Below are 13,573 nucleotides of genomic sequence, written 5' to 3'. Positions count from 1 at the left end.
GTCATTCATCCCAGAAATTTGAACATAAATAGAGGTGGTTTTTCCCTCCATTCTGTTTCTTCTTTACCACTTTTCTTCAGCATTAAAGTTTGTCTACCAAAGTCTACAACACTTCAGTACACAAACACAATACAACATCAACAACTTTACAATGCAATACACTATCAAGCTTCCTCTCAGTAATTTCGGAGGCTTTACTAACAGTAGTCTTTCGGCTGCCCACGAGTTTTTGGAAATCCAAATGGAAGACCAAGAGCTCAAGGAATTCTTCACCCATTATTCCGAATCAACCTCTAGTCCTCATGCTAGAACCCTTTTCCAGTCCAAAGTCGACGCCAAGTTGTGTGAACTTCTTGCTAAACGTCGTTCTTCGGCTGCTCCCGTCCCCGCTACTGATTCTGAGGCAGTCTCTAGCGATGAATTTAATGTCTCAGGGTTGGGCTCTCAGCCTGACTCTTCTTGTACTTCTGGCGCTTCAGACGCTGATGCTTCAGGCGACGACAAGGTTGTCCCTGAGCCAGTTGAAACGTCTAAGAAGCCTTCTAAGGCCTCAAAGAGAAAACGCCAGAAACGCAAATCGTTCAAGAAGTCTAAGGCTTCCGGTTCTGCTTCTCCTGTCAAGGATGGAGCTCAGAAATCCAAGAGAATGGCTGCTCTTGGTCGTAAAGTTGTGCCTCGTGGTACTAAAGCTCCTCAAGTTGAAGATGTAGAGGAGGTAGATTTCGAAATTGGTCTTAATGAATCCAGGGAATCTAGAAAGACTGAGCTGGCAGCTGTTATGAAGCAGCTAGTCTCTAAGGTTCCGTTTGGTCCTGAAGAGGCCAAGGAGGTGGTTCTTCCACCAATTGAAGCTTTGGATACTTTGAAGGCAAAGCTCTGGTTCAAGCTTTTTTCGAACCAGCCGGTCGACAGACCATTTAAGGTTAAGGCTCGTACTATCAGATCATGGTTCAATCCATCGGTCTTTGAGCCTTTTATGAAACCTGCTTCTGTTCAGAAGGCTATTGAGGGCCCAAAGAACACTAAGCAAATCTTTACCGTGCATGGTCCTTCAGAGAAGATTCTGAAGAAGATTGAAGGATCTTCCAAGGTGGACCAAGTATTGGCTTTCCATAAGGCCCAGTACTTCTACTCCAAGAGAATTCTCAGCTTTGAGAACCTCTTCAGCCAGTACAAGGTTAACTGGCCTAAGGCTACCAAGAGTCTTGACTTGAAGGCTTTGCCTGTTCCTCATACCAACAATAATTTGCAAGTTGGTCAGTTGTCTCAGTATCATGAGTTCATGAGACTCTTGAAACTCTCTGAGCTCTCTAACCCATTCCGGGAATGCTTGCCTTTACCAGGGGACAAAGACGAGTTGCCATTGAAGTCCTCTCTTCCTCCCCCATCAGCCCCTAAGATTGTTGAGGTTAAGGATGACAATGGTCCATCCAAGAGGGCTCTTAAGCAGAGAGCTAAGAGACAATCCAAGAAGGAGAAGAAGAAGAAGGCAAAGGCTACAAAGAAAGCTCCACGCCAGTTTAAGAGTACTACTAACTCGACGGCTAGAAGAGAAAGACGCCAGAATGCTCAGAGAAACACGGAGTTTGACATTACTCCACCTCCTCGTCCTCAAAAGATTGAATTGACTCCTGTGAGTCCAGTGGTCGAGGAGGCTTTGACTCTTCCAGTTCCTGTTATTGAGGAGCCAGTCAACCATTTACAAGTGGGCCAGGTATCACAGTACCACTACTTCATGAAGCTCCTTAAGCTTTCAGAGGAGTACCATGCCTACAAGTATGCTTCCCAGATTGCCAAGGTTCTCAGAGCTACCAAGCTTCCGCTGTTCATTATCTCTACCGTCAAGGATGAAGAGAAACAGGTTGAAGAGGTGACAGAGACTCAGCCAGAGGAGCAGGTGATCTACCCCATTCAGAGCACTTTGAAGCTTATTGAATGGGTTAAGGAGGAGAAAGAAGAATGTATTAAAGGTGAGGAGCAGAAGTCTGAGCCAAAGAAGGTTAAGAAGACGCCGGTTTCTAAACCAAAAACCTCAAAGGCCAAGCAGAAGAGAAAGAGAAACCAGAAGGCCAAGAGAAGCAAATGGTGAAATTAAACAAACAAAAGAACAAAAGACAATGCCCCTAAGTTAGCATTGCCAGGATACGGGGAATACATAGGTAGTATTTCATAGGATAGGTTAATAGTAATAAAAAAATAAAATAAAGAAAACAGTCGTTTGTAGGAATGTAGCTCTATGTTCTCACTTCATCCTCTGCTAGAAGGCCTCAAGTAATGCACTTCTGATGGACTGTCCTTCTACCACTGTGAACAGACATCCCTCATGAAAACAATACCCGATAACTCTGTAACTCTGCCATCCCCTCTTACAATCTACTTCGATCTTTCACCCATTGATAAAAGGTCCTTCCTGACTTCTTTGACTCCCATTAGGCCTTTTCGCAGCCATTCCAGTGCCCACTATATCCTCTCTAGATACACCAAAACTTGAAATGAAAGTCCAGGAAACTACCAAAAAGTCATTCAAATCAAATACAACAAATCCACCAAAAGTCATTATCCACCCTTTTCAGCATATTCCATTTTTCTCTTCCTCCCATCAACACTTCCCTGCCTCACATACACATCGCGGGCGCCATACTACACATCGCGAATCATCAACACACTTCCCACCAACAACCCCATGAAACCATGTCTAAGCCGTTTCTGGGCCGCACGTTCTGCTGTACAGGTCTCCACGGCCATGAGCGCCACGATATGGCAGAAAAGATCTTGGCCTTGGGCGGAACTCACTATACTGATCTTATGAGTCTGGTGAAGTATCTTATTGTGGGGAACAGAAACACCGAGAAGTATAAGTATCTGATCAAGTATCGACACGATGTGGTGTTTTTGCCGCTTACGGCGGTGACACGGATCCACGAGAAGTGGATGGCTGGCGACGATACGGGGCTAGCGCCGGAAGAGTACCTGATGCCTGTTTTCCAGAAGTTCAATATCTGTGTGGCAAGAATCGATAGACCTGACCCTACGGTGGTGCTGAAACTTTTTGCAGAGCGATTTAGGACACCTTCGGCTGGCGCAATGCCGCCAGATTCGTTAACAGACGCGTTTCTGATGGAGGAGGTATCGCTGTGTACTGAAAAGAAGGGTGCTCAGGTTTCAACTACACTTACACCCAACTGTGATGTTGTAATCAGCACGGAGCCTTCCGGGAAGAGATACACTATGGCACGGCAGTGGGGCATACCCGTGGTGCATCCGCTTTGGGTGTACGACTCGTGTCTTCGAGGAGCTGCTTTAGACTTGGACGATTACGTTCTCACGTCTGATGGGAACAACCTTTATAACAGCGCGTCGTTCGTGTGGAAGAAGCTTTATTCAGCAAGAACGGAGCAGAAAGCTCCTGAGAAGCCGGAGAAGATTGTGGATGCTGAAAGAGCGCCGTTGAAGAAATCGTCTGAGGTGTGGAGCTCCATCATGAGCCATTCACGTTCTCGCTCGGCCCGTGTCATCAAGGAAAGTCTATGGGAGGAACCGTCAGAGGATAATAACGATGATAGTCTGGCTAAAACAGGCGCAACAGCGCCTACTTCAGCTGCTTCGCCTTCTGTGAAGAAGAGCTCGCTTTTCGTTGGGTTTAATTTCCTTCCAGTCGGCTTTTCGATCCCACAGCAAAAGGTGCTTCGAAATGTGGTGGAATCACATAGCGGTGAGGTTGCCGAATCATCAAGTGACGAAACTGTGTCTCACGTTTTGCTTTTAGTGAAGAGTGGCCCTCAGGCGAGCTTGATGCTTCTGATGCTTCCAAGTACTATGAAACGTCGCATCAATACTAAAGAAGTTCATGTCGTTACAGACTGGTTCATTGAAAGATCAATTTTTTACAAGGAAATCCGCCACGACAGTTGGTGCAAACCTTTACAGGGACTCGTACCGCTGCCAAAGAAATTCAAAGTTTGCATAACAGGCTTCACGGGCGTGGAGCTCTTACATATTGAGAAACTCATTGAGTATCTCAATCTCGAGTTTTGCGAGACCCTTGCGTCCAAGCGAGACTTGCTCATTGTCAACATTAATTTATTCAAAGATAGCCTTCAAGAGAAGAGCCCGTCACTTTTCAAGTACAGATATAAAGATGTGCTTGATTGTCCTATTTACACCAGTGGAGACCGGCTGTCGTCGGTTTCGGTGATGTCTTCACACAATAAGATGAACGCTGCCAAGAAGTGGAACATCCCCATTGTTTCGGTCGCTTATTTATGGGAGATGATACAGAGACTGGCAGGGAAAGCCAATTTACAAATGCCGGATATATTCGATCTCTCCTGGTGTATCTATGCTCCTCGCAGCATGACAAAGCCAACTACGCTTCTTGACTATGTTAGAGGCATGAATGATAACTTTCTGACCCAGAAGCGCTCTGCCGAAGAGATGGAAGAGGAAGGTGAGTCTGTTCAGCTTCCATCTCCACGGAAAGCGAGAGAGAAGCAGAAGTATGGTCGTTTGGCAGGCAGCCGAGAATCGTTAACCGAAAAGCTCAAGAAAGCCCAGGAAGTGTCACAAGAGAATGGAAATGACGTTCCATCAGACGATCGTCCTCCTGAGAGTGACGATATCATGACACAAGTTGGTTATGTCAATCAAGACTCAGTACAGAATAATGAAGAGCTCATGAGGAAGCTCGGTGAAGACGTAGACCGTCCGGCAAAGAGGACAAGACGGGCCAGGCAATAAATAGACTTAATTTCACGATTTACGATTCATAAAAGCAGAGTAGGGAGGAAGTTATGTTGGTGATGTTCTTTGTGATATTTTTACATTGTTTCATTTAATTGCATATATGTTGAAGAATTGCAAATGGCTGCGAAATACAGTAATATCTACAGATATGTTTCAGCACCCAGAGATTAATGGAACTTACAACATCAATGTAAAAATCAAAAACAAAGGAAATTCAAACAAAAAAAGGAGGCATTCGATTCTCTGGCCTTTGAAGAGCCATCTGAATCTTTTTTAGTTTGTTAGCAGTGATATTGACAGAAATGTTGGTGAAAATGGTTTTGGAGCATAAATGAAGAGGCCAGAAGGGGACCCTAGGGGTCAATTCTTCAAGAAAAGGTAGCCTTTGAATGGTTAATGGTTGTGTAATGGAACTGGCCAATTCTATTAAGCTTAACGACTGTTAGAGCTCTCAGATGCATCTTTCAAGATGGTATTAGTCCAATTGGTAGTAGTATAGTAATGGAGGAGCCATTAAGGGTGGTTTCAAACATCTTTTTGGAAGAGAAGAAAATGAAATGATGCTGAACAGCCCGAATTAGTATTCAGAGAAGTATGCCATGACTGTTCTTTATACGGCTCATTAGCTGCCTCGTTCCGAAACGCTCAGCATCAGCCGCTCCCTGAGCATGAAGCGTTCAATACCACCAATTAGACAGAGAGGAAAGAGAATCAATGACCTTCTAACCAAATCTAAAGGTCAACTACATGGATATGTTCCAATGAAGGCATACTATGGCGACTATTGTACGAGACCTAAATCACAGTAACTCCATGACTTGCAAACCTAGATAAAGAAGAGTCCAATGGTCAATCGCTACTAAGCCATACAATTACTGAACAGCCCCTGGAATTGTCCTTTTTACTGTCCTACTGCAATACGGAAGTGTACTTGTGCTTGGATCATCGGTTGCGAAAAGATAAACCGTTTACGTCATCGAGAGTCCAATTGGGACCGGAGAAACTGAATGACCTTTCTATAACAGGTGAAATTCCTTCACATTTCTATTGGCACCTTTATTTCTTTCTTTTTTTCTCGCCAATGCCTTAGGTTGTTTGCTGAAAAATTGCCTCGGTACTATCGGAGTTCCAGGGCTGAGCCCTCACTGTGCGCACGTGCGGGGCCCACCTCCTTCCCCGCCACCCGTTTTCACACCCCAAACCCACCAAAAGTACCCCTCCATTCCAGGTACCGAAAGGCAAGTCAAAAAATCGACTAGCTATGCCCATTTAAGCTTCTAGCCATTCTAAATCGTTCTTAGAAAACAGCCAATGCATGGGCATGCGGCTCAAGAAAAAAAAAAAAAAGAACACATATACATGGCAAAATGTCGCACTGCCACGACACCGAAATTGCCAGCATGATCACCAGGGTTGAACATGACACAGAGGGAATTAAGAATTAAAAATTAGATCACTAGAACGAGAAAAAACGAAGAGGCAAAACTATATCAATATTTCACCTTACTTAGTCGAATCAGTGCCCCTTTTGTAGATCTAGGCCATTGCCAAATGTCGTGCGATGAGGTATATATGCAGACATTTTCACTTCAATTTTTTTTTCCCTCCCGCCGCAAGCCTCTGTTGCGAATATAAAACCCCATCGCCCGCACCATTTTTAAAATTTTCTTCAACTATCTAAAACTACATCACAATGGGTAAAGAGAAGCAGCACGTTAACTTGGTTGTCATTGGTCACGTCGACTCTGGTAAGTCCACCACCACCGGTCACTTGATTTACAAGTGTGGTGGTATTGACAAGAGAACTATCGAGAAGTTCGAGAAGGAGGCCGCCGAATTGGGTAAGGGTTCTTTCAAGTACGCTTGGGTCTTGGACAAATTGAAGGCTGAGCGTGAGAGAGGTATCACCATTGATATCGCTTTGTGGAAGTTCGAGACTCCAAAGTACCACGTTACCGTTATTGACGCCCCAGGTCACAGAGATTTCATCAAGAACATGATCACTGGTACTTCCCAGGCTGACTGTGCTATTTTGATTATCGCTGGTGGTGTTGGTGAGTTCGAGGCTGGTATCTCCAAGGATGGTCAGACCAGAGAGCACGCTTTGTTGGCTTACACCTTGGGTGTTAAGCAGTTGATTGTTGCCATCAACAAGATGGACTCTGTCAAGTGGGACAAGGCCAGATACGAGGAAATCGTCAAGGAGACCTCTAACTTCGTCAAGAAGGTTGGTTACAACCCTAAGACTGTTCCATTCGTCCCAATCTCTGGTTGGAACGGTGACAACATGATTGAGGCTTCTACCAACTGTGACTGGTACAAGGGTTGGGAGAAGGAGACCAAGTCTGGTAAGTCCACCGGTAAGACCTTGTTGGAGGCCATTGACGCCATTGAGCCACCAACCAGACCAACCGACAAGCCATTGAGATTGCCATTGCAGGATGTCTACAAGATTGGTGGTATCGGAACTGTGCCAGTCGGCAGAGTTGAGACCGGTGTTATCAAGGCCGGTATGGTTGTCACCTTCGCCCCAGCTGGTGTCACCACTGAAGTCAAGTCTGTCGAGATGCACCACGAGCAGTTGCCAGAGGGTGTCCCAGGTGACAACGTTGGTTTCAACGTCAAGAACGTTTCCGTTAAGGAAATCAGAAGAGGTAACGTCTGTGGTGACTCCAAGCAGGACCCACCAAAGGGCTGTGACTCTTTCACCGCTCAGGTTATTGTGTTGAACCACCCAGGTCAGATCTCTTCTGGTTACTCTCCAGTTTTGGACTGTCACACTGCCCACATTGCTTGTAAGTTCGACACCTTGGTTGAGAAGATCGACAGAAGAACCGGTAAGAAGTTGGAAGATGAGCCAAAGTTCATCAAGTCCGGTGACGCTGCTATCGTCAAGATGGTCCCAACCAAGCCAATGTGTGTTGAGGCTTTCACTGACTACCCACCATTGGGTAGATTCGCCGTCAGAGACATGAGACAGACTGTTGCTGTCGGTGTCATCAAGGCCGTTGAGAAGTCCGACAAGGCTGGTAAGGTCACCAAGGCTGCCCAGAAGGCTGCTAAGAAATAAGCGACTTCCGGTCTGTTTGATTTCTTACATATTTTATAATAGGATAGCTAAAAATAATCTGATTGTAGACCCTGGGGACTGGAAGTGATGGAAGATCAAGATTTAATTCTTGATGGGCATCGTTTTATTGTTCGTCGACTGAAGTATTAGGTCAGTATTACCACTGCCCATGTGGCCCTGCTCATGAAGTAGGTTCATAGTAATTCTAGTTAATTCCCCACCCTGGAAGCCAAAACCAAAAAGACATACCCATAGTGCCTTTTCACTTGAGAACCGAGTCTATCTCTAAAAAGGCTTGTGCCATTGATCTACGAACAATGCAAGGGAGCCCTCGGCTCATCTGCTAGTGGTGGTATTCAGTATAAGGCTCACTGCAGCCATTGTCTTTGGTCCAGCGAGTGAAAGATTTGGGGCTAGATAAGAGGTGTTTGGGGTAAAAGTAGGTTACCTGAGAGCTGCTTGAGTGAACAAGACACAATCTCATGCTTTTGGAAGAAAACTGACTCAAAACTGGATGCTTTCATGTACTGACATTTGCAGCCATTACTTTGTACTGCATACAACTCTAACCAATCCATCAAGCCAACCGCCCTTCCATAACCCAACCAAGACCACAACTCCTTAAAGCACCCAAACACAGGCTACCAATCTTACCGGACCCCTTTAGTTTCCCAAACCACATCCAATCTCCACCCCATTGAGGATGCTTCCTCCAAACACTGCCTTCTTCATATGCCAGTACTGCACACAAAAGCTTCCCTCGCTGTCACCGCCAGCCGTTTCTGGTTCCCTTTTCATTCATCAACAAGTACCTCTAATCCAATGTCTACCGCCGACAGGGGTGCTCCCCTCTTCGATCACCAAAGGGACTATAACCATGCTACGGATAATACATACAAGAACTTGCGTGACAAGGCTGACCAGATGTACGAGAAGCGTAAGAAGCTTTCCAACCAATCGCAGCAGGCATACCAGAATGGTGATGGACAGAAAGCCCATGAGCTTAGTGAAGAGCTGAAGAAGGTTTTGGCTCAAGCAGAGAGTTATAACCGTCAGGCGGCAGAGTACGTTTTCCGTGAAAACAACGCAGACCTGGCTGAAGATGAGATTGACTTGCACGGGCTCTATGTTAAAGAAGCCGAATGGATAATGCAAAAGAGATTGTCTGAATGTATCAAGACCCACCAGTCTCACTTGAGAGTTATTGTGGGTAAAGGCTTGCACCTGGAGAACGGTATTGCTAAGCTTAAACCGGCCATTGAGGATTTGTGCCGTGAGAGTAATTTGAAACACCATATCGACCCCAAAAACACTGGTGTGATGGTCATTGACCTTGCCAACTCCCAAGGTCTGCTTCCGTCCCACTGGGACCAGTCCCCAATTTCCCAGCCTCTGTACCACCAACAACAACAGCCTCAATACCAGCAGCAGGGTCATGGGCCAAACAAGTACCAGAACATCAAGACAGGCAACTCTCTTGTGGACGGCTTGTTGCGCTTGTTCTGCCAGTGTATCAACAAGTGAGGTGGTTTGTATTATATTGGTTTTATGTATGTTTAGCTGGCTAGCCAGCACCGGACGGATCGTGCTGGCGCCCATAGATTAGATTGACAATTGTTTAGAAAATGTACTTGTATCCTACATTGAGTAATGATAATAATGTATTAGTGCCGCAGCACGGATGTAATCCAAGCGTCACAGGCAACAAAGTCTCCAGGCACCAGCCTTGCGATGGAACGCATTCCGACAGCACAGCTATCAAGAAGGAGTCTATTTCAGCACGCACAGCCACTGGACTCGTTCTCCAGATGAATGTTGATAGCATCGTTATAGTCGTCGTTGATGTCGTTTCTCGAGCCTTCGTTCAACTCCTCCTGCTGTAAAGCCATCTTGGCCACAACTTCAAAAGCCAGCTCCACGTTGATGGAGTCCTTAGCACTTGTCTCGAAAACAGGGTAGTTCATACCGCCAAGCTGGTTGTTGGTGATATTCATCAACTTCTTCGACAACAGCGGGATCTTCCGACTCTCATCCACATCGATCTTGTTGCCTATTATAATAAATGGGAAATCCTGTGGGTTCAGAACGTTCAGCTGAACCAAGAACTCGTCCTTCCACAGCGACAAGTTGTTGAGTGACTTTTCATTGGTCACATCGTAGCAAAGCACACAGCAATCGGCGCCTCTATAGAAAGCCACACCCAAACTCTGGAACCGTTCTTGGCCAGCGGTATCCCAGATCTGCAACGAGACCGTCTTGCCATTTATGGTCAAATCCTTAGTAAGGAAGTCTGCGCCAATGGTGGCCTTATATTGCTGGGAGAATTTGTTATTGACAAACTGCTGCATGAGCGAGGTCTTACCCACGCCCAGGTCGCCGAGGATGATGACTTTGAGGAGTGTTTTCTTGCGTCCAGACATTGGTGGTTGGGAGTAAGCAAGAGTTGTTGTGTATGAGTGAGTGTGTAAGTGAGTTGAGTGTGCGAAGATAAGAGGTGCTGGGGGAAGACCGATGATGGGGGAAACGGTCTGGTATTTATAGTTGAGGAGGGAAAGGAGGGGTTTGAAGGGGAAGTGAGGTTTGGAAAGAAGCAGGGTTTTTGTTAGTTGGTTTACTTTTTGGTGTTTGGGCTGGGTACGGTGTTCTGGATGTTCATGGGTTTTGTGGCTTTATAGGCAGCGCAGGATGATAAGGAGGCGAAGGAAGGGAAAGAGAAGGAAGTACTGAGGAGGGTGGAAGGAAGTGAATTGGATTATGAAGTTAGTGGTATTTATGCTTTGGAGGATGGTGTTTTATGGACTGGAGGGTTCAGGGATAGCTGGGTGGATGGAGGTGTGACCAGGGCAACCAAGAGTGAAATGGACTGTTTCGGGCCATTGGCGACTTGAAGGGGTTGTTTAGTGGAGATTGGTGAATGTAGGGGCTACTAGAAGCTGTGTTAATGATTTTGGTGGAAAGGTAGTGGTAGGAGTTGACGTTGGTGTGGTTAATTGGTTGCTTTTGGTTGATCCAGTAGGTAGATCATCTTGGCTAGTTGAGGGCATTATTGTAGAAGCTAGGAAAAGAAGTAGAGCTTGGGGTAGTAAGAAGACTGAAGTTATGGAGATTGGCTTGCTGGAGGGGCTATAGACCTGACTGTTAGAGGTTGGCTGGGTGGGACAAGTCCAACGAGATAAAGCCCACTGAAAGGCTTTATTTTCATCTCAGACAGGGCAGTGAGATGCTTTGAAAGCATTATAGAGTATGGATTGAACTTACATTGATTTGGAAGAGAGTGGGCTGTCAGTATGGTAGATATCTATGAGGCTACAACAGAGATGGCACTTGTGTCCAAGATTCAGTTTTTGAAGCCACATCGAGTTACAGGTAGTCCCAAAAGGGTACTTAGAAAGTGATTTAACTAGTAGTTTACCATAATTGACGTTTCTAACTGTTACTTTGAGTACCCTGGCAACTGGAATTAGAGAGGCAGTCTTCAGACCATTGTACTCACCAACCACTCAACCATAAACATCAATTGAGACAAATATGACACCACAGGAGCTTTTTAAGACACCTTTACAAAAAACGAAGCCCTTATCAAACCATTTCTGTTCATCTTGTCCCATTGACTCCAGAGTATAAAAGGCCCCTTCTTCGCGGCATACTTAGTTCCTTGTGACTACTCCCTTTTCCTGGGGTGTCACCAAAAGTCTTCCAAATGCAAGTTATTTCTCTTGAAAGAATGGCGGCGAGTCTACTTGTTAGAACTCTTGTCGCCGTCTGTTCATAAACGGTTTTCTGGACCTAATTGGTCACTTTTGGTTAAGGTCCGTTTTTGCAGCCAATGCCGCCATAATGAACATCACCAATTCTTAGGCTTCCACCTCAGATTTTGTTCATTGGTTATTGGTAAGGAAGACGTTGCTTCCGCCTAGTCCCGATTGACCGCTCTAGCCTCCTTTTTTACTTTAGTTGGCGCAGGGTTGGTCAAGGGGGACGCTCGACCTGAAACAGCCATGTCTCAGCAGGGTTTCAAGTCTACAATGGCCTTAAAAAGGGGCCGCCTCAGTCCGCCAAGGGCGGTCCTTATAAGGATTGTTACTTGTTTCCCTTGTGTTGTTTCCGTTAGGTCATTTCAGACCAAGTGAGTGATTGCGTGGGGGCGTCAGTGTTCTCCACATCCGTGGAGAATGGATGCTTCCTATTGATATCAAGCGATGGGTACTTATTCGCCGAGCACGTTGGGGTGCCCTTGGGTCTTGTTTGAAGCTTATCTGGCTGGTTTACGTCGTTTTGTTCCAGGGTCTTTGGATCGCCTGGCTACAGTCGAGAACGCTTCACCCAAGGGCTATTGATGTCGTAGGTGCTATTACTACAAAGGTCTTTTCCCTGCCAGATCGTCAATCAAAGGCAGGGACGACGCTGAGATTGTTGTGATGGGTTTACCTGGTACTAGTGATCTAGGATGAAGCTCGAGGGGCTTGAGGAGGGAGAGGAGTGGCTTGTTTCTCTGTGATTGGCAAAAGAGGGTAAGATAGTGATGATTCTGGTGGCTAATCGGCAAGAAAACTTGGCCAGTGTTCTTGTTGGATGGCTGCTGTTTAAGAAACAGAGCTATTGTGGAACTTTGCTTGCGGTTTATGAACGGTTCAGACCCAAGCTTAGTGAAGCACGAATCTGGAGCTGAGAGCATTGAGACTGGTTACTTTTTGATTTCTTCATGGCACCAAGAGCTTTGCTCTATGTGAGTTTGGTTTAGACGAGTCTGGTTTCTTCGAAGAGGGCCCCTTTGGAGTTACTGGATAAGGCTTTGCCTGATTTCCATCTCACTAGTTACTAGGCATGGTGTTGGTGTTGCGATTGGGATATACTCTTGCCGGTGTTGGCTACTGACTCTAGTCATCATGCGGCCCTGTGGGCTTATATAGTTTCCACTTTATGTGGGGTTTGTCTTTGCTAGGTGGGGCCATCCTAGTTGAGACGTGATGCTGAAAGGCAATATGGTCTTCCTCATCATTTTGAGGAGTGTGGGTTCTGGGGGACGGCCATGAGAAGGGAACTTCTTGTGGTTTCTTCCTGGCCAACAAAGATCACATTGGCCAGGTCGTAGTCTTTAAAGACATCTGTGATCCCTTCCATTAACTGGAAGGTGGGTACTGGGGGAGAGAAGTGGGGCCTTTCGAAGAGGCTCGGGTATTGACGGGACTTCCTGACTTAGTGGGATCACGCTCGGTCAGGTTGGAAAGATGGTGTTAAGGTGATCTCTCTCATGTGAATGAGAGGAGGGTTCTGGGGGTTTACTACAGCGGTGTTTGACGGGACTTCTGGCGGATAGATCTTCCCAACCAGTCGTATTGTGTTTTTCCAGGACACGAAGGTCTCCTCGATCTGGTGGTCATGACGGATCGTTGTACAGTACAAGTGTTTTACTAATGCTAGTGCTTCATGTCCAAATTATGGGAGGGCTATTTTCCAATAGTCCACGGGTGGGTTTCTTGGAGGACCTCGATCTGGTTGAATCATGACAGTCGAGGGAAAGCATTCGTCAGGAGTCAGCTGGCGTCTGCTTGGGTATGATTCGAAAGAGTGGTGCTTTTAAGGTACCATTCTTGGAAAATCTGGAACTTTTGTGGTTTCACAACCAGGTCTTCCTTGGAGTTTGGCGGCTCCTTTTGCGGAAGCAAACCGTGGTTGATTCTTTCATGGAGAACAGCCACGAAAAAGGAAACAGATTCATTTTCTGATTCCTCCACGTAAGGCTACGTGGTTTTTTTTTTT

The 13,573-nt window shown here is 46.0% G+C and overlaps 5 protein-coding genes across 5 annotated transcripts; 4 read left to right on the top strand and 1 right to left on the bottom strand. All coding sequences in view use genetic code 12, as the record gives it.

Annotated features, from left to right (window-relative positions):
- Nucleotides 1–151: 151 nt before the first annotated feature.
- On the top strand, nucleotides 152–2,089 carry CXQ85_004074 (uncharacterized protein; the record flags this gene model as incomplete). Its single annotated transcript, XM_025487705.1, has 1 exon — nucleotides 152–2,089. The coding sequence occupies one exon, from the start codon at nucleotides 152–154 to the stop codon at nucleotides 2,087–2,089; it is 1,938 nt and encodes a 645-aa protein (XP_025344721.1).
- Nucleotides 2,090–2,691: 602 nt separating this feature from the next.
- Nucleotides 2,692–4,737, top strand: CXQ85_004073 (protein kinase activating protein; the record flags this gene model as incomplete). Its single annotated transcript, XM_025487704.1, has 1 exon — nucleotides 2,692–4,737. The coding sequence occupies one exon, from the start codon at nucleotides 2,692–2,694 to the stop codon at nucleotides 4,735–4,737; it is 2,046 nt and encodes a 681-aa protein (XP_025344720.1).
- A 1,699-nt stretch (nucleotides 4,738–6,436) lies between these two features.
- Nucleotides 6,437–7,813, top strand: CXQ85_004072 (elongation factor 1-alpha; the record flags this gene model as incomplete). The annotated part of the gene is made up of 1 exon (XM_025487703.1): nucleotides 6,437–7,813. One exon carries the CDS (start codon nucleotides 6,437–6,439, stop codon nucleotides 7,811–7,813), a length of 1,377 nt encoding a protein of 458 aa, XP_025344719.1.
- An 822-nt stretch (nucleotides 7,814–8,635) lies between these two features.
- On the top strand, nucleotides 8,636–9,337 carry CXQ85_004071 (uncharacterized protein; the record flags this gene model as incomplete). Its single annotated transcript, XM_025487702.1, has 1 exon — nucleotides 8,636–9,337. The coding sequence occupies one exon, from the start codon at nucleotides 8,636–8,638 to the stop codon at nucleotides 9,335–9,337; it is 702 nt and encodes a 233-aa protein (XP_025344718.1).
- A 251-nt stretch (nucleotides 9,338–9,588) lies between these two features.
- Nucleotides 9,589–10,233, bottom strand: YPT72 (Rab family GTPase; the record flags this gene model as incomplete). The annotated part of the gene is made up of 1 exon (XM_025487701.1): nucleotides 9,589–10,233. One exon carries the CDS (start codon nucleotides 10,231–10,233, stop codon nucleotides 9,589–9,591), a length of 645 nt encoding a protein of 214 aa, XP_025344717.1.
- Nucleotides 10,234–13,573: the final 3,340 nt, after the last annotated feature.

This window comes from Candidozyma haemuli (genome assembly GCF_002926055.2).
Source record: "Candidozyma haemuli strain B11899 chromosome Unknown F_2014730914, whole genome shotgun sequence".
Lineage (NCBI taxonomy): Eukaryota > Fungi > Ascomycota > Pichiomycetes > Serinales > Metschnikowiaceae > Candidozyma > Candidozyma haemuli.
This window is presented reverse-complemented; position numbering and strand designations above follow the sequence as displayed.